The 25,058-nt window shown below is 40.1% G+C and overlaps 1 protein-coding gene across 15 annotated transcripts in view; it reads right to left on the reverse strand.

The window, feature by feature from the left end:
- Nucleotides 1-25,058, reverse strand: part of LOC140464827 (cadherin-12-like) — a 627,324-nt gene that overhangs the window by 93,682 nt on the left and 508,584 nt on the right. For all 15 annotated transcript variants that reach the window (XM_072560318.1, XM_072560312.1, XM_072560316.1 and 12 more), the window contains one exon: nucleotides 5,248-5,384. In XM_072560318.1, coding sequence (XP_072416419.1) covers nucleotides 5,248-5,384 — 137 coding nt within the window. The remainder of the gene's footprint in view (nucleotides 1-5,247; nucleotides 5,385-25,058) is intronic.

Consider the following 25,058-nt stretch of genomic DNA (forward strand, 5'->3'; position numbering starts at 1 on the left):
TCTGGGAGTGCAGGTCCATTGTACCCTGAGGGTTGCTGCATAGGTGGATAGAGTGGTCAAGAAGGCATATGGTATGCTTGCCTTCATCGGACGGGGTATTGAGTATAAGAGCTGGCAAGTCATGTTAAAATTGTATAAGACATTTGTTCGGCCACATTTGGAATACTGTGTACAGTTCTGGTCTCCATATTACCAAAAGGATGTGGACGCTTTTGATGGGGTGCAGAGAAGGTTTACAAGGATGTTGCCTGGTATGGAAGGTGCTAGCTATGAAGAGAGGTTGAGTAGGTTAGGATTGTTTTCATTAGAAAAAAAGAGATTGACGGGGGAGCTGATTGAGATTTACAAAATCATAAAGGGTTTGGTCAGGGTAGATAGAGATAAGCTTTTTCCCAGGGTGAAGGATTCAATAGTGAGATGTCACGCTTTCAAGGTGAGAGGTGAAAAGTTTAAGGGGAATACACATGGCAAGTACATGGTGGGTGCCTGGAATGCGTTACCAGCAGAGGTGGTCGAGGCAGGCATGGTAGATTCCCTTAAGATGCATCTGGACAGATGCATGAGTAGGTGGGGAGCAGAGGGATACAGATGTTTCGGAATTGGTTGGCAGGTTTAGACCGTAGATTTGGATCGGCTCAGGCTTGGTGGGCCGAAGGGCCTGTTCCTGTGCTGTAAATTTTCTTTGTTCTTTATCTCAGTCCCCAGAGAGCATTGCAGAAGTTCCTCAGTGTAGTGTCTAGAGCTCATCATCTTCAGCTGCTCCATCAATGATCTTCCCTCGACCATAAACAGTGAGACTCGCCAATCCTCAAATATTGAAGTAGTCCATGCGCATGTGTAGCAAGACCTGGACAACATCCAGGCTTCTCAAAGAACTCCATCATTGGAGAACATGATTTCTCTTTTGCTAAACCTTGAAATGTTTTGTGATATGGTAACTCTGTCGCATTACCTTGAACATTTTTAAATGTCTTATTATACCTCCTTTCATTATGACTTACAGACAGATTGGGAACTGACATATAGTTTCCAGCTAGCTGTCTTTTTTCACTTTTGGAACACAGAAATTACATTTGTGATTTTCTAACATAACAGAACCTTCCTCGAATTGATGGAACTTTACACAATTTAAACCAACTTATCAACTACTTCACTAGCCACTTCTTTTAATAACTACGATGAAATATTGGAATTCCAATTGAATATTAAAAAGATCAAAGGCATTAGCTTTGGTCCCAAGGAAAACCACATTCCCTGGATATTGACGCCTATCACTCACTTTTTAAGTTATTTCTTAGCTCCCTTCCCTTTCCTCCATTCCTGATGAAGGAGTTATGCCCAAAACATTGACTCTTCTGCTCCTCTGACATTGCCTGACCTGCTGTGCTTTTCCAGCACCACACTTTTTGACTCTGACTCTCCACCATCTGCAGTCCTCACTTTCTCCTATCACCCCTTGACAGCTCTCCGAGTTGTGACTGGACTTTTTGTACATCTACTATCATGAGCACTTACAATGCCAAGGCTGAGTAGGCCACAAACCAAGTACAAGTAAACGAGATTACAGTAGTTGCTGTTTGTTGGTTTGCATGGGCATGGTGGGCCGAAAGGCCTTTTTCTATACTGTGTATCTCCATGACTCTATATTTAATGTGAAATTTGAAGTGGGCATCTCCGCCTAAGCATTCATTTAAAATAAATAAAAATATTGATAATGAAAAAAAAATTAGAAAGCTATTTAAAAGTATAAAAACAGATGGCAAGATTTTTTACGTGTATGTTTTAAAAATAAAAGTTAAAAGAGGTGAGTGTTGATCTCATGTAAAGTGAATCTGAGATAATAGATGAATTGAACATGCATTTTTCATTATCTTCATTAAAGATCATATCCCAAAAGTAGCTATAAAATCAGAAATGGAAGGGAAGGAAGATGCTGAGAAAATTACAATCACCAGAGAAGCATGATGTTGGAACTTTGGCTGACAAGTTCTTAGGCCTTGATGGACTTTATCCCAGTACAGTAAAAGAAATGGCTGATGAAGTAGTTGATTTTAATTTCCTAAAGTTCCCGTGATTCGGGGAATCATAGAACCACTGCACCATGGAAAGAGGCCATTCAGTCCATCAGAAGAACATTCCACCCAGCCTCCACTCTATCCCTGTAATCCTGCATTTCCCATGGCCAATCCACCTAACCTGCTCATCTTTGGACTGTGGGAGGAAACCCATGCAGACACAGTGAAAACGTGCAAACTCAGACAGTCTCTTGAAGGTGGAATTGAACCTGATCACTGGTGCGGTGAGGCAATGGTGCTAACCACCAAGCTGCTGTGTTACCCGACAGCGTTCTTATTTTGGAAAATAACAAATGTAATTCCTGTATTCGACAATGAAAGGAGACCAAAAGCTGGAAACTATACATCAGTTAGCATAACATCTGCCGTAAGAAAAATATTGAAAGCTTTTAGGAAAGGAGATATAAAAGGGCACTTTAAACTATTCAAGGTAATGGGACAGAGTCACTGTGCTCAGGCAACACAAGCCTTTTGAGTAGCCATTGAAGAAACACAGGGGGCTGAGGAGATACAGCTGGGTATATATTTCCTTAAAAACACACATACTCGCACAGCCACCTCCTCCCCCCTCCAACACCCCCCCTCCACCCACCTCCCCCCCACCCCCAAACACACACACACACACACACACACACACACACACACACTTTGTGAAGTGATTTTGGCTACCTCAACAGGAGCCGCTTTGACTAATTATGAACATGAAAGGAAGTCAGAGATGATTTCCTTGGATCAGCTTGTTCTTTTGTCATTCATTCCCTCCCCCACCCCCCAGGAAACACACATGGTATACTTCTCACAATTTCTCATAAGTGGTTAGTTAAAAATATATATACTTTCAGCACAATTTGCATAAATTATTTTCTTTTGATGGAATTAGCAATTTTATTTAATTTAGCTGAGTTATATGATTCCTTTTATTGCCTGGTGCTCTAATTAAATGAGAATGCTATTCAGTTAGCACAACAAATGCTGTGACTAATGCTTCAAGGATATAATTAATCAAAATTAAGTGACCCAAATGTCTGGCGGAGTCTCATATTCCAAGATCCTCATTTAAATATTAAAGCAGTAATATATCAATTCTTAAAGCAACCTTCTTTAAATCTATTTACAAATGGAACATACAGGATATGTGCAAGACTCAAATCCAAGCTAATTAAATAGCATTAACAGATACTATTGAGCAGCCCGTGTTATCCAATTTGTAAAGATATAAATTAGGATGGCGGTGGTGGGGGGGGCGCGGTGGATGGGGGTGATGAGATTCAATCCCATTGTGTCCTTTTTGTAGGCAAACAAGTATCAGAAAAGCACCAACTTCACAAGTCGAAGCTGAACACCAGTGCCATGTTGGGGAAGTAATTCCCACAAACAAGCTTTTGCCCCTTGCTAACATCTGACTTATGAACGCCATTACAATCCATGAGATGGGTGTATAAATATTTATTTAAAGATCTGACATGTAAGTATTTGCTCACACTTATGATTAGTTATCTTATATTTACTGTATTGGTTATCTTTTCACCCTATTTCTTTATTTTCCTAATTTGTACTATGAAGAACTGTCAGGTAGAACTTTTAGCTTTTCTCTTTATTTCTCGATTTGTATCAATGCTATTTTAGTATCTAAGATTTGTACTTAGATACTTGTAGCTAAGATGGCGCCATGTACTTTTACTTGAGTACGTGCGACAATAAACTTAGTTCTAAGTATTGATTTCTGATCTGCGTTCAAATTGACTTACAAACGTACTCAAGAATGGAATGCATTTGTAACTTGGGGACAGCTCATATTAATGAGAAACCAATAATCTCTTAGATGACAGTGCTGTGAAATTTGGCTGCACTGGACGATTACTGCCCTGAGATGGTGATCTCTAACTTTTAAACCTTTTCTCCTAATTCTGGAAAGATTCAGCTCCTCTGTTCATATTATTTCCATATCCACATTGGCAAGACCAATCAGGATCTTATGTACTCCAATCAAATTATGCCTTGATCATCTATCTCCATGGAAACAAGCCTAGTGTGTCCACCTTTCTTCACAAGACAACCCACTCATTCCAAGTATCAAGTTAATAAACATATTCTGAACTATCTCCAACGCACATACATCCTTCCTTAAATAAGGAGACCAAAGCTTCCAAAACACTCTCTGTGCCAGTTACTTCCGTAGCTCTTTATATTCCATGTCCACCTCATCCCTTCAAAATAGATTCTGCAACGTCCTTTATTGAAAAAAGTCAGAAGTCACATGACACTAGGTTATAGTGCAACAGGTCTATTTGAAATCACAAGCTTTCGGAGCACTGCTCCTTTGTCAGGTACTCCTAATGAAGGACCAGTGCTCCGAAAGCTTGTGATTTCAAATAAACCTGTTGGACTATAATCTGGTGTCATGTGACTTCTGACTTTGTCGTTCCCCAGTGCAACACCGGCACCTCCACATCATGGCTTTTCGTGGAAATATCAAAAGAAACAGCTGCTGCTTTCTGACAACGTTAATCATAACCTACACAAGACCTAGCTGCTGGAGATGTGATCAACCTATTTGTTGTGAATGTCATTTAAAATAATGTTACAATTAAAGACCTAGCTCAATTTATTATAAACATACAGACAAAAGCATCAATCAGCAACTGATAACATTCTTACCTGTCCCTGACATCACTGTTCATCACCTTGAATTGTGTACAAACTCCCAGTAGTCAATATGTTCTTACCGTAAGGAAAGTTAACCGCATTTTAAAAAAAAATAAATCCTGATTGCAAGAGTTCAAGAAACATTTTATGTTTGCTAATATACAAATAGGTTTGAGGAATATCATGAGCAAAAAATTCCATAACAAAAAACTGACACGATTTTTAGTGTAATTTGTGTCCCACTGCCCATGTGGAAAAATTAGCTAATGTTTTCTTATCCAACATTAATATAAAACAAGTAATCATTGTAAAAAAAAATTGCTTTATTTGAAGGGTGGATCCATACAGTATGATGTGCGGCTACAAAATAACTTTGTTGGACTATAACATGGTTTTGTGCCACTCTGACCTTATCCACCCCAGTCCAACACCAGCACGTCCATATCATGCTGTATTGTCCACATTTTCCATGCAGTGTGTTTTTATGTTGTTTACTCACTTGCGTCTGACTGTATGTGGTACTTACTGACTTTTCTGGCTACAACAGAGATGTTGTACTGAGAAATATCTTCTCTGTCCAGGGCATCATTGGTCGCAATTGTTCCATCAATCTCATCAATCGTGAAATATCTCTCCTGGTCAGTATTCTCATCAATTGAGTACCTGAATTGCCAAAAAGATAAGAGTAATTGCATAATCTTTTTCCATATACTGTGACATTAAATATAATTTAGGTAACATATTTGTATATGATCTTGTGCCCAATTATTTTATTCAAATGAATGGACAAGAGAAAATATTTCAACTTGGCTGTAGAGGTAAAGTCACCATTGTTCTAATAGGCTATATGGCTGCTCTCTCATTTGCAAGAAATGACTGAAGGTGGTTCAACCTGAGTGTCACCATGTCTCAGATCAGGGAGAGAAGGACATACCTTTATGTTCACCTCAGCCAATGCAACAATTGAACCCATGCTGTTGGTATTAACTCTGTATGGTAAACCAGCCATCCAACCAAGTGAGCTAACCAAACTACTCTGGGTGAGTAATTTCAAGACTGTGCTGGATAGACTTTTGGACCACAAAGAAACCACGGGGATTTGGGGATGGTACAAGAAGGTCGAGATGAAAAAGAAGATTAGCCATGCTCTTCAGGAATAGCAGAGCACATTTGATGGGCCCAATAGCCTAGTGTTGGACTGGGATGGACAAAGTCAGAAGTCACATCACACCAAGTTACAGTCTAGCAGATTTATCTGAAATCACAAGCTTTCAGAGTTTTTCTCCTTCGTCAGGTGAAGTCACAAACCAGGAAAGTCAGTATGTACCACATACAGTGTCTTCATGACAAAGGAGCAGTGTTCTGAAAGCTTGTGATTTTAAATAAATTTGCTGGACTATAACCTGGTGTCACATAACTTCCACTTTACTCCTGTCTGTGTTTCTCATATATCCTTCTTATCTGTTAGATTAGATTCCCTGCAGTATGGAAACAGGCCCTTCTTCCTCACACCGACCCTCCTAAGAGTTAATCCCCCAGACCTAATCTTCTATCCTCTATTTACCCCTGACTAATACACCTAACACTATGGGCAATTTAACACGGTTAATTCACCTGACCTGCACATCTTTGGATTGTGGGAGGAAACCAGAGCACCTGGAAGAAACCCACGCAGACACAGGGAGAATGTGCAAACTCCACACAGACAGTCACCCAAGGGGGGGATTCAATCTGGGTCCCTGGTTATGTGAGGCAGCAGTGCCAATCACTGAGCCACCATGCTGCCCAATGATTTTTTAAAAAATCACAGAATGTTTTGCTGTCATTTTAGATCTGTACTCAAACACCTGTGTACTACTAGCAAAACTAAAGATGAAAAAAAGAACTCAACAACATTCATCAACCTAATAGCTTCAACACTTGTCAGAAAATTATCATTCCAAAGTGAACAGCTTTTAATTTGATGCATTGAATGACAGCAGTAAAAATGCCTGCTGTACTAATTTGTCAAGTGCAAATACATTGCCATTTAGATCAGCTCCAAACCAGAAAACTAGCAACAAATGAGTAACAACTTTAAAGAAAACTCATGACAATTACTCATTATAAACCTACGATTCTTGAAAATGAACTAAAACACAAAAATACTGGCAACAAACTCCTGAAGGAGGAAATTGAAATCTTGAGAGGGATAACTGACAGCTCCTGTATGAAGAGACTGGGCTTTGCTTCCAAAACAATTTAATATTCAAACATTACATTGATTAGTTGTAATGATTTTTAAGAAATTTCAAAACTGAATGAGTTCTGAAATAAAGTGTGACAGTGAAACAGAGTTAATAAAATCAGTGACAAACATGCCAGTTTCATAAAGTATTTAATGCTTGGAAAAGTTCATTTACTGGGCGTGTAAGCGTTAATTTCTTTAAAGGCAGCGGGGATGATGACATGACTGAGTAAAGCCAAAGGAAGAACAGATTCTTCAGGAGCTGGGGTGAGATTCTCTGAAGGAGGCAAGTTAACTGGTAGTATAAAGGACAGACCAATGATACATTGTTGCCTTTTTCTGTTGTCATTCAGGGCAGCTATTAACTTGAGATGGCATGGTGGTTCAGTGGTTAACACTACTCCCTCACAGCACCAGGCACCTGGGTTTGATTCCACCTCTCTGTGTGGCATTTGTACATTTTCCCTGTGTCTGTGTGGGTTTCCTCAAAGTACTCCAGTTTCTGCCCACAGTCTGATGATGAGCAATTTAGTTGGATTGGCCATGGGAAATGCAGGGACACAGTGCATCTGGGTGGGATGTTCTTCAGAGTGTTAATCTGGAGTTTGAGGTGCTGAATGGCCTGCTCCAACACTGTAGGGGTTCTATGAAATATTAACCGGAAACCCGAATGCAGTGAATTTCTGACTAAAACACAAATCCTTCATCAATATCACAGAAATTACAAAGTTGAAAAGAAGGATTTGTACATAACTAACTTGAAGGAAACAGATGGGATATCAGATTGCAATAATAATGCATTTTTCTTTGTATGTGTCCATAAAACTTCAAGAAAGAAATTGAAAAGTGCACACAGTAGCTGAAACATTTTGTTTTTTTTAAAACTGATTTGGCTTGGAAAAGATTTGTTCCCATTAAATTCTTATATGATGACAGAAATTAGATTCCAGTTAAAAAGGATTAACTATCAAAGGAACAATATTTTTCTTAACATTTGGAACTACATTGGACACTGGTTCAGAAACAGTGAGGAATTACTCTGTGAAATTGCTCTTCATAACAAAGTTAAAAATCACACAACACCAAGTTATAGTGTGGAAAGATTTATTGGAAAGCAAAGTACAAAAAACAACTTCTTTGAGTAGAATACATGATAGTGCAGCCAGCAGGTGTTTGCTGAATGTCCCAGTGTATTATTTGCCATGATAGTACAATTGCTTAGCTGAACAAGCTTAGAGAACTTGCTGAACAAACTAATTCCACAAGCCCTTACCTGGACAGTGTTGCATTCTAGTAGTGGGCATAACTGCCAACATATTGAGCTAATATCTGACGTCATCCATTAACAAGAAGTAACAGTGCTAACCAAGGAGAGTACAAAATGGTTTGTTTAATGGCTAGGTCAGAGAAATATTCGAATCTTTCAAAGAAAACATGAAATTGCTAAATAATTGGACCTGGAAAAATATTTAGAGATGACCTTTATGGATCTCAGAAAGCAAGAACCTTCCTGAAAAGGTAATCAGTATTCTTTGAGGAGGTGACAGATGGGTATTTGGATGATATGCAGTGGATATAGTGTACATGGACTTTTATAAAATCTTTGACTAATACCAATTGGTGACTATCAGGGAAAATTATAAGAAATATTGAATAAGAGATTGAGCAATATTAAACACTGGATGCAAAATTGGTTTGGTGGAATGAGACATATGAGTCAAGGATAACTTCTCAATTTAGCTAAAGTGGATAGTTTGATCCAATATTCCTTCTGTTTCACTCACACAAATCAAGAATTTTAATATAATGCAAGAAGAAATGATGTGTAAATATGTACATCATTCCAAAATAGTGCTGAGGACCAAAGGATGCAACGAAGTTTCTTGATAAGAAGGTGGAATGGCTAATATGTTTTTTGTTAATGAAAGTAATAATTATTCTTGGAATGGAGGAAGGCTGGGTGATGTGCAAAAAGCAAGGGACTGGAGTTCAGCTTCAGAAAAGAGTCAGAATAGACTAAATCAACTGAATGGGCCAAAAGAAAACAAATGGAGTACCCACATTTTTTTAAGGCTATAAGAATGTAAAACAATGATGGAATGATAGATGACAACTGTAAATGTACAGTTTAGATTCCGTAAGGTATTGCCCGGCATGTTAAAAAAAAGTATCAAGAAAGACTCGAATAATTGGGGAAGGTTTTTATTGAATAAAAACAGGATGGAGATGTGTTTAAGTGATTAATTGATGGATAAAATTAACTGGAAACAGAATATTTTTAGTGATTCGGGAACAGTGAGCACAAGATCATACACATAAAACCAAGTGGAGAGATTTCGGACTGATAGCAGACCTTCAGTTTACACAGATGGATTGTGAAACTTTTGGAATGCATTATTGGAATTAATGATTGAAATGAAGGTGGAGTGACATACTGATTTAAGGTCAGAGACTGAAGGGTAATCAGGATGGAAGGTATGTAATGGGAGGAGGATGGTGCTGGGGTGGAGAACATTTTCTAACATGGACTGAGTCAGCTGAAGAACCTATTTCTGTGAATGTAACACTCACCAACATACATTCCACACATTAAAAAAGCTGATGTGCAAAAACATTTAATGTATAATATATAATGTGTATCGATTCCCAATATCTTTAAGATAGACTGGCAGTTTAGTTTACAATTCCCTATTCTGTATGTCATTAGATCAACATGGCAACAACATGGTACCTTGTGGTTCCTTTTAATTGTTGTCCTATCTGCTAAACCTAGGTATGTTGCTGCAGAGTCTAGCACAAGATGCAAATAATTCTCCCAAATCCACTGTCACTTTCATCTAGAAGGACAAGAGCAGCAGATATATGGGAACACCGACACCTTCAAGTTCCCCTCTAAGCTACTCACCACCCTGACTTGGAAAGATATCACTGTTCCTTCAGTGTCACTGGGTCAAAATTCCTGGAATTCCCTCCCTCATAGCATTAAGGGTCTATCATACAGCATGTGGACTGAATTGGTTCAAGAAGGCAGCTCACCACCACTTTTAGGGTGGCATTCTGGCTCAGTGGTTAGCACTGCTGCCTCACAGAGCCAGGGACCAGGTGACTCTCTCTGTGGAGTTTGTACCTTCTCCCAGTGTCTGTGTGGGTTTCCTCCAGGTGCTCCAGTTTTTTCCCACTGTCTAAAGATGTGCAGGTTCGAGTGGATTGGTCATGCTAAATTGTCCATAGTGTCCAGGGATGTGCAGGCTAACTGGGTTAGCCATGGGAAATTCAGGGTTAGGGTCTGGATGTGATGCTGTTTGGAGAGTCAGTGTGGATTCAATAGGCTGAATGGCCTGTTTCCACACTGTAGGGATTCTATGATTCTTGGGGGCAATTGGGGACAGGGCAATAAAATGCTGAACCAACCAACAATGCCAACATCTTATCAATTAATTAAAAACAAACAAGAGATACATGTGGCCAATTAGCTTAAGGACAGCTAAATAGTGCATTTTACTTATCATATGGAAAACACCCTGCACTTATATTAACATGAATGATAAAAGATAGATATATCTGACTGGATGCCTGCATTGCATTTATTCATGTAAGTCTGTGTGAAGCTGAGCAGCTGCTTTACAATTCCATCTTCTCTAAGTGAAATGGTGTGCAGTCCATCTTCCAAAAAGGACAGGATAATGTGATGCCTTGTATGTGACCAAAATACCTAATACATGAACAACAGGAGGACACTGAATTGTTGTCGCCTTTCAAACTTATCATGTGGTCAAGTGAAATCCTTACTCACTTGACAAATGACCTGTACAATAGAAGTCATCTGCGACAGAATTCTAACTAATATCCTTATCTCATCTTAAAGATGGCTTTCATTGGACAAGTTGGGATGATGAGATGATCTGCAGAAGACTGCAGTTACAGCAACAATAATTTATACTTATATAGTGTCCTTAACATATTAAAATGTCACAGGCTGTTTCTCAAGAGATTATAAAACAAAATGTGACACCTTGTCATTATAAAGAGATTTTAGGGAAGATGGTCATAAAACTTGACCAAAGTGGTTGACTGAAAGGAAGAAAATGAGCTAAAAGTTCGGGACGAGGGTTCAGAGGTTAATACTGATGGGTAGCTGAAGGTACAGACTCCATGGTGAAGCCATTAAAATCAAGGGTGTTTAAGAGACTAGAATTTGAGGAGTATATATGAGGTTTATAAGATTGGAGAGATTACAAAAATAATAAGGGCAGAGGCTGTGCACAAATTGAAAGACAGCAATGGAAATTTTAAAAGTGAGATGTTGTTTAATGCAGATGAATGAAAATGAGATTGGAACTCACTGTGAATAAGGACATACACAGCAGAGGTTTTATTGATGTCTCGTTTACCAAAATATACAATTTGTGAGGCCAGTCAGGAGTGTTGTTGCAATCATAGAATCAGGGAATAGTTACAGTGAACGAGGCCATTCAGTCTATCATGTCTGTCACAGGTCTCCAAATGAGTGTCATGTTTTTGTATCTCCTGCCTTTTCCTTGTTTTATTTCTACTTAAGTGACAACCTTATGCCTCAATTGACTCATTTTTCAATACACTTCCAGGCAGTGCATTCCAAACCAGTTTATTCACATCTCATTTGCTTCTTTTGCAAATCACTGGGCCTTCCTATTTTTGGGAGAAAGTGAGAACTGCAGATGCTGGAGATCAGAGCTGAAAATGTGTTGCTGGAAAAGTGCAGCAGGTCAAGCAGCATCCAAGGAGCAGGAGAATCGACATTTTGGGCATGCTCCTTGGATGCTGCCTGACCTGCTGCGCTTTTCCAGCAACACATTTTCAGCTTCCTATTTTTGATTTGCTTATGGGCAAGAACAGTTTCTCCCTGTCTCCTCTGTCTAGATCTCTCAACATTTTGAAAACTTCAATCAAATCTCTTCCTCGCCTTCCAAGAAACGCAATCCAACTTTTTAACTTCCTGAAACCACTCTCATTAATGTTTTCTGCATTCTTTCTAATACATTCAGACTCTCCCTAAAGGGTAAGGCCCAGTACTATACACAATTCTCTAGCTAGGGTCTAAATAGTTTCTCAAACAGGCTCAGCAAAACCTCCCTGCTCTTTTAACCTCTGCCACTATTAATAACATGTAGGGTGCTTTTTTTGTTTTATTAACTGCTTATTGTACTTGCCTTTCCTCTTTCAGTGACTAAGGAATAAAAGGTCAAGTCACCATAGTCTTACCAAACCAAAAGGCAACTCTCTCATGAGAGGGTCACCACATCTCAGGCAAAGGTAAAGTGTGAGAAGGAGAGTCTTTCATGGGAACCGCAGCCGCTGCGAGAATTGAACCACATTATTGGCATCACTCACCAGCCATCCAGCCAACTGAGCTAACCAAGCACCAATTTAGCATTTAGAAGCACAGAAGTACAACAAATGAGGGTTTCAGCTCAGGAAGAAGCAGTATCAAGCACTGTTACTGAGTTGAATATTACTGATGTTAGTGATAAATAGTTGGAAGCTCATCTTGGAGTCAAGTAAGGCATCTTGCAGTCCGCCTAGTCTTAGAGAGTTGTTAGGAAGAGAGACAAAGTTGGTGGCTCAGGAACAGAGGATATGGTGGGCACTGAAGACAACGGACTAACTCTCCACAATACTTAATTGGTGGAAATTTCTGTTGATACAGATAAACAGTCAGATAAACAGTTCTGTAATTTAGTAGCCCATTTGGCTGTTCAAGTTTGGTTTGTCAATCAACATGATCATGGCTGCTCTGTTTGTGTTGGAAATTCCACACTCCCTTCAACCCTGAGAGCCTCTGATTCTTTTGCGCAATTGAAGTAGCAGTGCAGGAGAGTGAAGACAAGCCATTCCAGAAGATGAATGTGTTCACATCTTTCTATATGCGATTGACTTTATAATGCCAAACATTCACAAGCATATATAGAATCTGTACAGTGCTGAAACAGGCCATTCAGCCCATCAAGTCTACACCAGCCCTCTGAATACCATCCCACCGAGACCCATCCCCCTCTCCCTAATGGTGTAACTCTGCATTTCCTATGGTTAATCCACCTAACCTGCACAAGTTGGCATGAGTCAACCCACCTAAACATCTTTGGACCATGGGAGGAAACCAGAGCACCCGGAGGAAACCCACACAGACACGGGGAGAATGTGCAAACTCCACACAGACAGTCACCGAAGGTGGGAATTGAACCTGGGTACCTGCAACTGTGAGGTAGCAGTGCCAATCACTGAGCTACTGTGATGTCATCGTTTTGGCATTGCTGGGTTAATTGCTCCCTTTGGCTGCTGTGTTACAAGATATGCATGGATCTTTTGTTTCATTTTTTCAATTTACAATTTTATCTGTGTTGACCCTTAGAGGATTCCTTCCTTTAAAGGATGATGATCTCTTTGTCTGACACTGATCCTGACTTTGATATGCTGTCATCACTTATTTAGCCTCAGCGTATTTCTTTTAAAAGTGGAACTTACAGAAATGATTAACCGATACTCAGGTGGTCCTATTTGATACTGTCATATAAACCCTGTGTCTGACTGTGAATGCTGGAGTTTAAGCTGTTTACTTTCAAGCCAACAGCAAACATTGGGTTTCAACAGATTATTGAATGTGTAATGCAGAGGGAATGAAGATAATTCATGAGCTGTGGTGATTCTGATTTTATCAAATAAAGTGGTCAGGATCCTGGGATTAATATTGATTCTTCAGACTTATCAGCATCCCACAAATGCTCATGACTGTTCCCTATGGTTGTGTTAATTAGGAATGAAGAGATAGATAATTCTGCTGGCTCTTTATTTCCCTGAAGAAAAGGACAATGCTGAAGATCTTCAAAAATCCAGGGGCTTTCTGAGCATCTAGCTCCGAATTATTCACTTCTCGATGCAGCACGGATCAAAAGAACAACAGAACAATCACGGTCAAAAGGTGACAATTATTAGTAAGAGTATGGCAATTAGATTGGAAACAGGAAAAGTGACAGTTGAGAAAAGAACATTGGTGAATTTTACAAAAGATTTGAAGCAGGTATTCAGAGATTATTGAAGGAAGTAATTTTAAGAAAAATCCAGTGGAAAAGGGAAATGTTTTAAGGTGGTATTCTATCATATAGTTTCACATGATTAAATGCTTTATGATTAAAAGAAACTAAAATAAGAAAAATTAACAAGACAGGGTAATACATGATGGGTGGTAGGACCATGGGAAGTACTGAGAATCACAGGAACTTTGGGTGCACATACACTGGTCTCTTCAGGTATCAAGACAAGTGGATAAAGTGGTTGAGAAACTTTATGGTATTCTTGCCTTTCTTAGTCAAGGCATAGAGTTTAAAATCAGGGATGTCATGCTCAGCCAAAGTACCAGTGTGCAGTTCTGGAATCCATATCATAGGAGGGAGGTAACAACACTGGAGAGGATGCAGTGGAGATTTAGCAGGTTATTGCTGGGCTGGAGAGTTTCAGTAGTGAAGAGAAATTGTGCAGGTTGGGGTTGATTTCCTTGGAGCAGAGAAGTTTGAGAAGGAACAGGATTGAAACGTCTAAAATTGACAGCCACAGATAAAGAGTAGACAGGAAGAAACATTTCCCTTTTATAGTATATATCAAAAGTAAGGGCCAGAAGGTTTAGAGGGATGTGAGAAAAACTTCATTCACCCAGAGGCTGGTGAGAATCTGGAAATTATTGCCTGTCAGGGTGGTAGACACAAAAACCCTCATCACATTGAAGAAGGATTTAGAGATGCACTTACAATGCCAGATCATACAATGCCCAGTGCTGGAAATGGGAATACAATAGTTTATTTGGGTGACTGTTTTTGACCAGTGCAGATACGATGGGCTGAAGTAGATCTTCTCTGCCGTAGACCTCTATGTTTCTGTGATTCTATGAAAGTTTGATGTTAATGGACTGGACCTTCTCTGAAGCAGTACTTGATGTTAAATTGCTACTCCACTAGAACCTTTCTCTACCTCCAACCTGTTTTGCATTTCTCACTGGGTTCTCGAACCCAGCTTGCTGAGAAAGTTGAAGAACACAATCCCTTGGGACATTCTGTCACAGCACTGTAGCACTGGGAGAAGATAAAACACACTATGCTTTCTAGTACTAGTCTCTGTGGGATAAATGTAATGGGCCTCTGTGAATGTTATTAAATGGATAACAGAATGAACAGTTCAAATGGTTGGTTGGTTATGTTCATGAATAAATGGGTAAGTGCTTAGGATGCATGACGCAAGTGGGGACGTGGGTATTCTGGGTGAGTTAGTAATTGGAAGGGAGGCGGATACATTGAGTGGCAGGAGCTGAGGTGGATGGGCCTGTAGGTTTAGAGGATGGGTAGGTAGGTGACAATGTTAGAGGATAGGCAGGTCAGTTCAGAGACAGTGGTCAATTGGGGTGTTGTTGGTTGAGATGGGTGATGCGGTCAGAGGGGGGATAAGATCGGGGGATCATTGAGTGATCAGGCAGTCGTTGTCCTGGGGGCAAGTCAAGATTCAGGTGAGGAGGCAAATAGTTTTGGGGGGCACAAGTTGGATTTTATTGGCTCGTTGGGGGTTAAGTGGTGGTTTAGAAACATAGATAGATGGTCAGATCAGATCAGCAACTTGTCAAGAGGATCAGGGGAATATTGCTACCACCCCCATCAGATGAGGTAGTCAGGGAGATGTAGTTGAGGCAAGGAGGGTCAGGTAGTGAGTTGGGGCTTCAGGGAAATTCACTGGAAGGTCAGGTGTGTAGTTACCCAAGAATTGGACAAGACTGGAGATTGGCAAACATAGTGCCACTGTTTAAGAAGGGCGGTAAAGACAAGCCAGGGAACTACAGGTGAGCCTGACTTTGGTGGTGAGCAATTTGTTGGAGGGAATCCTGAGGGACAGGATGTACATTTATTTGGAAAGGCAAGGACTGATTCAGGATAGTCAACATGGCTTTGTGCGTGGGAAATCATGCCTCACAAACTTGATTGAGCTTTTTGAATAAGTAACAAAGAAGATAGATGAGGGCAGAGCAGTAGATGTGATCTATATGGACTTCAGTAAGGTGTTCGACAAGGTTCCCCATGGGAGACTGATTAGCAAGGTTAGATCTCATAGAATACAGGGAGAACTAGCCATTTGGATTCAGAACTGGCTCAAAGGTAGAAGACAGAGGGTGGTGGTGGAGGGTTGTTTTTCAGACTGGAGGCCTGTGACCAGTGGAGTGCCACAAGGATTGGTGCTGGGTCCTCTACTTTTTGCCATTTACATAAATGATTTGGATGCGAGCATAAGAGGTACAGTTAGTAAGTTTGCAGATGACACCAAAATTGGAGGTGTAGTGGACAGTGAAGAGGGTTACCTCAGATTACAACAGGATCTGGACCAGATGGGCCAATGGGCTGAGAAGTGGCAGATGGAGTTTAATTCAAATAAATGCGAGGTGCTGCATTTTGGGAAAGTAAATCTTAGCAGGACTTATACACTAATGGTAAGGTCCTAGGGAGTGTTGCTGAACAAAGAGACCTTGGAGTGCATGTTCATAACTCCTTGAAAGTAGAGTCGCAGGTAGATAGGATAGTGAAGAAGGCATTTGGTATGCTTTCCTTTATTGGTCAGCGTATTGAGTACAGGAGTTGGGAGGTCATGTTGTGGCTGTACAAGACATTAGTTAGGCCACTGTTGGAATATTGCATGCAATATATGTTGTGAAACTTGAAAGGGGTTCAGAAAAGATTTACAAGGATGTTGCCGGGGTTGGAGGATTTGAGCTACAGGGAAAGGTTGAACAGGCTGGGGCTGTTTTCCCTGGAGCATCGGAGGCTGAGGGGTGACCTTATAGAGGTTTACAAAATTATGAGGGACATGGATAGGATAAACAGACAAAGTCTTTTCCCTGGGGTTGGGGAGACCAGAACTAGAAGGCATAGGTTTAGGGTGAGAGTGGAAAGATATAAAAGAGACCTAACGGGCAACATTTTCACACAGAGGGTGGTACGTGTATGGAATGAGCTGCCAGAAGATGTGGTGGAGGCTGGTACAATTGCAACAGTTAAGAGGCATTTGGATGGGTATATGAATAGGAAGGGTTTGGAGGGATATGGGCTGGGTGCTGGCTGGTGGAACTGGATTGGGTTGGGATATCTGGTTGGCATGGACAGGTTGGACCGAAGAGTCTGTTTCCATGCTGTATTTCTCTATGACTCTATTTTCTCTGTCTTACTTTTGCTGGGTTACTGTTCTGGAACTGTCCACAGTCTCCAGTTCTCACCCAGACTATGAGACATCCACAGACTGGAGGAGCAGGAGAAGTTTCCACTGGAAGGTTAACCTTCGCAGGGATGTCCGCACATCTGGAATTCTGCTAGACCCTGGGGCAGATCTCAAATGAAGCGTCTGGCCACCCCGATCCAAAACCAGGAGGAGTTCAGTATCCAATTTACAAAAATACCACAGACATCCAAATTAAGATTTCCACAGTAAGTTCAAATCCATCAATAAGTGAGTCAGGAAACAATGCACATTCACTCAGTCGACACAAATAAGTGCTAATTGGCAAAGCTGTTGACTAGATTAGCTTTGGCCATCTAATTAAATGATTTGCTTAATCATTCCATCAAATCACTGCTTAAATGACGTTAACTAATTCTTATGTTATGTTCATTGCACTCAAGGAGGGAATTAGCAACTCTCTTTTGAATCCTGCCAATCAAAGCTGATAAATTTAGTGATGATTCTGCAATGATCTATCACATCGCCAATGCCTAAAGCTCCTTCATTACCATTGACTCCCATCCCCATCTTGGTCTTAAGGGAATGACAATCAGGTGTTCTTAAAAATTTATTTTCTAATCAATCTGTTCAGAGATGTTAATACACAGGTATGACTTGAACTCAGACCTCTCTCACTGTACCACAAGAACACTGGTAATCAGTTTATGGGATTACTGTAGAAATTGGACTGTTAGTGATCCTGGTCAACAATAGTGTGAGTGGTAAATTCAAATCTAAAGTGCCTATGGTTTTCCAAACATTAACATGATTTACCGGGAAATTGTGAAAAGTTTGAATTTCTGATTTGTAATACAAGAAGGCAATTGCAGAGTCCCTACAGTGTGGAAGCAGATCATTCAGCCCATCAAGTCCACACAACCCTCTGAAGAGCATCCCACATAGATCCACCCCATCTCTGTCACCCTTACTTTCCCATGGCTAACCCATGTAGTCTTTATAACCATGGATAATTTGGCATAGCCAATCCACTTAGCCTGCACATCTTTGGATTATGGGAAGAAACCCATGAAGACACTGGGACAGTGTGCAAACTCCACCTAAGGGTGGATTTGAACCAAGGTCCCTGAGCCACCAAATAAGGGAGTATGGAGCAAAATTCTCCTGTTTAAAGTGTATAGAATGACTGATTGTCATTCTCTTAAGACCAAGATGGGGATGGGAGTCTATGGTAATGAAGGAGCTTTAGGCATTGGAGATGTGATAGATCATTGTAGAATCATTACTAAATGTATCAGCTTTGATTGGCAGGATTCAAAAGAGAGTTGCTAATTCCCTCCTTGAGTGCAATGAACATAAGAATTAGTTAACATCATTTAAGCAGTGATTTGATGGAATGATTAAGCAAATTCACAAACAATTCAATACACCATGTCGCTGAACAAACTTTCAGGCATTTTAAAGTTTCATGGTGACACAGGGGACTTAATAAATTATTTTCTAACTGCTTGTCATTTTTTTCATAAGCAGACTTTAAATCTTCACTCCCCCTAGTTCTGGTGACCAGTGTTAGCAGTGCATGCCATCAACAAGATGCATGGCAACATTCAAGCCATTATACTCCATCAGCGTTAAGAACAAGGACAGTGAACACATTTGAACACTATGACATTGAAATTCAGCTCCAAGTCACACACTAAACAAACTTGAGCATAGATTGAAATAAAATCAAACTACTGTGGATGCTGGAGATCTTAAAAAATAGCAGCAAGTGCTGGAAAAACACAGAAGGTCTTCCAAGATTTGTGCAAGGGGAACAATGTTGGCACTGTGAGGCCAATACAACTCTTCCTCAGAACTGAAGGGAACTGGAAAAAATTTGTTTTTTTTTATGCTGTTGATAAAGGGCAAAGTGGAACCGATGGTAAAGATAACCAGAGGCAAAAGGAGTTGCAAAAGGTGGCTGCAGAAAAATTTAGAGAGTTTAGGAAAGTGGGCTAATAAGTGGCAGATGAAATACAACGTGAGAAATTGTTAGGTCATGCACTTTGGTAGGAAGAATAAAGGCATGGTATACTTTCTAAATGGGGAGAAAATTCAAAAATCTGAAGTGCAAAGGGACTTGGGACTTCTAGTCTAGGATTCTCTTAAGGTAAACTTGCAGGTTGAGTTTGTAGTTGGGAAGGCAAATACTATGTTGGTATTTCTTTCAAGGGGACTTGAATATAAAAGCAGGGATGAACTTCTGAGGCTTTATAAAGGTCTGGATGGATCATATTGAGAGTATCATGAGCAATTTTGGGCCTCATACCTCAGGAAAGATGTACTGGCCCTGGAGCGGGTCCAGAGGAGTTTCAAGAGAATGATCCCAGGAATGAAAGGCTTAAAATATGAGGAAAGTTTGAGGTCTCTCAGTCTATCATCAATGGAGTTTAGAAGGATGCGGGGAAATCTAATTGCAACTTATAGAATGCCGAATAGCCTGGACAGAGTTGACATTGGGAAGATGTTTCCATTAGCAGGAGAGAAGAGGACCCAAGGGGACAGCCTCAGAGTAAAGGGAAAAGCCTTTAGATCAGAGATAAAGAGAACTCTTTTAGCCAGAGGATGGTGAATCTGTGGAATTCATTGCCACAGAAGGCTGTGGAGGCCAAGTCATTGACTATATTAAAAACAGGATAGATAGGTTCTTGGTTGCCTTGAGGATCAAAGGTAATGGTGAGAAGGCAGGAAAATGGAGGTGAAATACTTATCAGGCATGACTGGCCTAATTTCAGCACTTGTGTCTTTTGGGCTTATGGAGCTCTAATAGTATGGAAGAGATGTGGATAAAAACATTAGGAGGGAAATAGAGAGCAATAAACATGAGCAAGATTCAAGTAGAAATCTCATTGGAGAGAAAAGCAGCACTTCTGAAGATGGGCACACCTGGAATGAATTTAAAAAAAAGGTTTTGTAGTCTCCTAGGGCTGCTCTCTCTTTGGAGAGAGACAATTGTTGGTAGTTTGATTTGAGGGTCACCATGCCTCAGGTGAGGGAGGATGTTGAGAAAACAGGATCTTTGTAGTAACCTCAGCTGGTATGGGAATTAAGCAATGAATTAAACACAAAAATAAAAGTAAAATACTGTCAGTGCTGGAGATCTGAAACTAAAACTGCAAGTTCTGGAGAAACTGGAAGTATGTTGACTATTTGTTCATCATCACTGGATCATATTCCTGGAATTCCTGCCCTAGCTTCTCTGGGCGCATTTACACAGGATGGAGTGTGCCAGTTCAAGAAGGCAGCTTACTGTGAATTCACAATGCTCATTAAAGATAGGCAATGAGTGCTAGGCTTGTCCACATTCAATAATGAAAATATTTTTAAAAACACTAACTTTATATATAACCATAAATATTGTGTATTATATAAGTTATTGATGTAGTTGAAATATTGCAACACTTTGATGATCAGTGGACATTGATGATATATAATTCATTCATATGAGGTGATACTGGCTTCAAGTCTGTCTTTTACAATGCAAGTTATAAATCATTTCAAAGCTGAATTGAGTTTACAGTAAGATTATCAGCAATTGGCAGTATTATGGAATAAATCAACAGTACCTACAAGAAGTTACCCACAATTTAAACCCAGAAGTTTGGATTGTGTGGTTCCAGTTCCTCCTTTAACATCAACTGCTTTCCAGCAGCACTCCACTGGTCAACTGAAGCCATGTGAAAGTGTGCACTCCTTACTCACCAACTGAACACAGTTAGAAGTCACGCGACACAGTGCTGCCCATTCACCTGAAGTCACTTCACCTGATGAAGGGACAGCGCTCAAAAGCTTGTGATTTCAAGTAAACCTTTAGGACTATAACCTGGTGTCCTGTGACTTCTGACTTTGTCCACCCCAGTTCACCACTGGCACCTCCACAACATGATCAACTGAACATGACAGAGAAACATAATTCAGTGCATTCAGTTGAAATTGAACATTTAACAGTGAAATTAGTTATAATTATAGTGAAACAAACTCTGTGTCCCTAAAATAATAATTTAACACTTTCCAGAACTACATTATTTTTGGAGATTTCTCTTTTCTTTCCCAATTTTTATTTCTCCTACTGTACTCTGTTTCACTTACTAATCTAATTTAACATTCATCGATCATACTCCTTTGTTTAGATATTCGGGGTAATTTTGCCCTAATGCTTTGGCCAGGAAACACTTGGTGTCAAAAAAAAGATCAATTTTACACACCTTCGAGTGTCACTCATTCATTTCAGCATTATGCCAACCTAAGTGGATTAAAATTAACAAGATAAAGTGAGTTCCTGGTGAGGAAAGTTAAAATTGCTCCTCAATTATGGCTCCTCAGTGCAACAATAGCAACACTTTTACTTTCCCTGCTCATACATGTCACCAATCCCCTGCCAGAGCCATTGATAGGATCATTGGTTCATACAGTACAGAAGAGACCCTTTGGCCCATTGTGTCTGGACTGTCAAAACTACGGTAAAGCTGCAGTTGTCCTACTTTCCTGCACTAGGTCCATAATCTTCAATGTTATTTCAAGTGCTCATCCAAGTACATGTTAAAAGTTGTTTCTCACCTCAACACCCCTTCTAGGCAGCACATTCCAGTTCCCCATCACCCTCTGAGTGAAAAAAGGTTTCTAAACTCCCTTCCAAAGCTCCATACCTTTCACATTTAAAGTTATGCCTCGCCTTAGTATTGACCCTTCAACCAAGCAGAATAGTTGTTTTCTATCCACCACATCCATTATAATCTTATATACCTCTATCAAGTGCCCCCTCAACCTTCCCTGCTCCAAAGAAAACAACCCAAGCTCATCCAGCTTCTCTTCATCGTTGAGATGCTCCATCCTAAACGACAGCGTGCGGAATCTCCTCTGAACTCCCTCCACTGCTTTCACATTCTTCCTATAGTGTGTGACCAGAACTGCACACAGTACTCCAGCTGTGGTTCATCAAAGTTCTGTCGAACTCCAACACAACCTCCCTGCTCCTATAATTTATGCCACTACTGATACTGGTAAGCATCACAAATGTTTTCTTAATTACCCTATTAACCTGCCACCTTCAGGTCTGTATGGATAAGTACTCCAAAATTCCTCTCAGCTTCTTGTTGGTTATGCTGAAAATGAGAGACCTCCCAACTTGTTTCTAAATGATTGTGGTCTTTGAAGATTATTTCATAATGTACATTTAATAGATTGGGTTGACTATTCAGTTTGATTGCTGTAGCAACCAATAGCGATGTCCATGTTGGGTCTAACTGCAACTAGGCCCACCCCAACACACAGACACACACACACACACACACACCTTTTGGAAATGTGGAGTAGAATATGAGAGCTGTGTGAAATATGTTTTTCCCTTAAGAGATTCAAAATCAGTAGGGAACATTTCACATATTAAACTATGATTAGGGTCCCATTAAAATGTAACACAAAATACTAGATCACTGTGATTAGTCTATTGCTATAATCCCAAAATGATCATAATACATTAATTCAGCAGCATCTGAACAGTTTGGAATGCGCCACAGAGAAAGAGATCGTTAATAATGGAAAGTATGAGAACAGAGACAAACAGTGGTGTTACAGATGTTTACATAAACATTCCAGAATTCTGTTTCACTATTCTTGGGAATCAGTAGCAATTTATGCAAAAAATGTCCTTCAGGGGATTCAATTGGTACGGTAGAGGAGGTTGTATGTGTGATCGACTGAAGGAGCAGAAGAGATGGTTAAATAATGAATCCACTTGATCCTTTATGATGCTCTTATTCCAAAATTTCAGTTTGATTAATTTCATCTTAGATTACAGCCTTGGTCTAATTCCAAAATAACAACAGACTTTGAAATACCAAATATATACATTATTGGTTTTAATAAATGCTGTGACTCCTCAAAGTTACTACATTAGTCATAGGTACACATTTGCTGAGGTTTATTCTATTTTGAATCAAAACTTGGCAGTTTGAATTAAATTCACATTTAGGGGCTCTGCATAATTTGAGATCCAGATTCGAATTTATCCGATAAAGGTCCTGTGGTACAGTGATTAATGTCTCTCCCTCTGAGTCAAAACGATTGGGTTTCAACGCCACTGCAAGACGGAAAGCCAAGGAATGTACATTTATAATATACTGAAATATGTATCAGCTTGCAAACCTCTCTAACAAACTATTGTTGTTTATTGTTAGGAGAATGGAACATCAAAGTCAAGATGTATAGCTACAGTGGAACAGACCTCTGGTTTGATTTCCTTAATTAACAAAGGATGTATGTGCAATTCAGAGTGGGCTCACTTGACAAATTCGGGGGTTGGTTACTTTGTGATAAGCTGGACCTGTCTCCTTTCCAGATTACAAGATGAGAGCTGATTTCATTGCAACTTACCAAATCCTGAGAAGACCATACAGTATGCACAATGAAAGGACATTTCCAATTGAGGGAGAGATTAGAACAAGGGGACACAATTTATAAATAACACATCTCCCATTTAAGATGTAGATAAGGATGCTTTTTTTTTGTCTTGGGGGGGGGTCATAAATCTTTGGAACTCACTTCCCTGGAGAGCAGTGAGGTTGGGATTCATTGAGTATTTTTAAAGCTGAGGTGGATGTTTTATTAATGTGAGGGTCACTTGTTATCAGGGAGTAGGTGAGAAAGTGGAATTAAGGCCACAATCAGGTCAGCCATGATCACAATGAATGGTGGAACAGGCTGACCTGATGGGCTGAATGGCCTACCTGTGCCTTTACTCATGTGCTGTCTGCAAAGGCTAGTGGGTAAAGCTGGTCTGCTACATACTGGAAAGAAACATCAGTGCCTTTACCATCCCTGTCCATTGCTCTAGTCAAAAATAAGAATGTAGACACTCGTGTTACCATAGCAACAGAATCCCTGCAGCACACCAGCACTACATAACAATCATGACCAAACTTTTAAAAATAATTTCTTCCATGTGAAGCACTCCAGGATGTTGTGAAAACTTGCTAATGTAATAGATAAATTTAAATTAGTTCCTTTCAGAAGATGTCGGGGTGATGGACACCTTTAACCAAAAAATATAACTGGAAGAAATTGACCACTAAGGAGCAATATTGTCTGTCTGTATTATCCACAAGGCCCCCCACCGGCACTGCAAACTCATAAAAATATTCGCCACTGTCAAAGAATTAACAATCAAAACACAATCAGTGCATCTTCATCCAGTGATGATCAGCAGCTCATTACTGCCAAATCAAACATTCAGAGTATTTCAGAAGAACAGCTACATTTCACCTCAAGTTTTTTCGTGGAGGCAAAATGTTTTGTCAAATATTTTCCATTTCTTATTTTCCTGTTTCACCTCTGAAGGCAGTAGTTTATTGCTGGGGTATAGTTCCAATGACACCAAGAGCTTTTGCCATCTCACTCAAATGGTCACCATTGAGCAAGGAAATACATTGTATGATTGCTGAAGAAATATCCAGTCAAATAGCCTGAGATGGTTTGGAATTCTTAAAATAAAACTTTGCCCAGTATTTTGTATTGCACCTAATATGGTTGAACAAAGAACCAAGAAAATTCCAGCACAGGAACAGGCCCTTCAGCCCTCCAAGCCTGTGCCAATCCAGATCGTCTATTTAAACCCGTTGCCTATTTCCCAAGGACCTGTATCCCTCTGGCCTCTGCCCAATCATTAATCTGTCCAGATACATCTTAAATGACGCTGCCTGCCTTTACCACCTCTGCTGGCAATGCATTCCGGGCACTCACCACCCTCTGCGTGAAGAACTTTCCATGCATATCTCCCTCAAACCTTTCCCCTCTCACTTTGACCTCGTGACCCCTAGTAATTGAGACCCCACTCT

This window comes from Chiloscyllium punctatum, chromosome 41 (genome assembly GCF_047496795.1).
Source record: "Chiloscyllium punctatum isolate Juve2018m chromosome 41, sChiPun1.3, whole genome shotgun sequence".
NCBI lineage: Eukaryota > Metazoa > Chordata > Chondrichthyes > Orectolobiformes > Hemiscylliidae > Chiloscyllium > Chiloscyllium punctatum.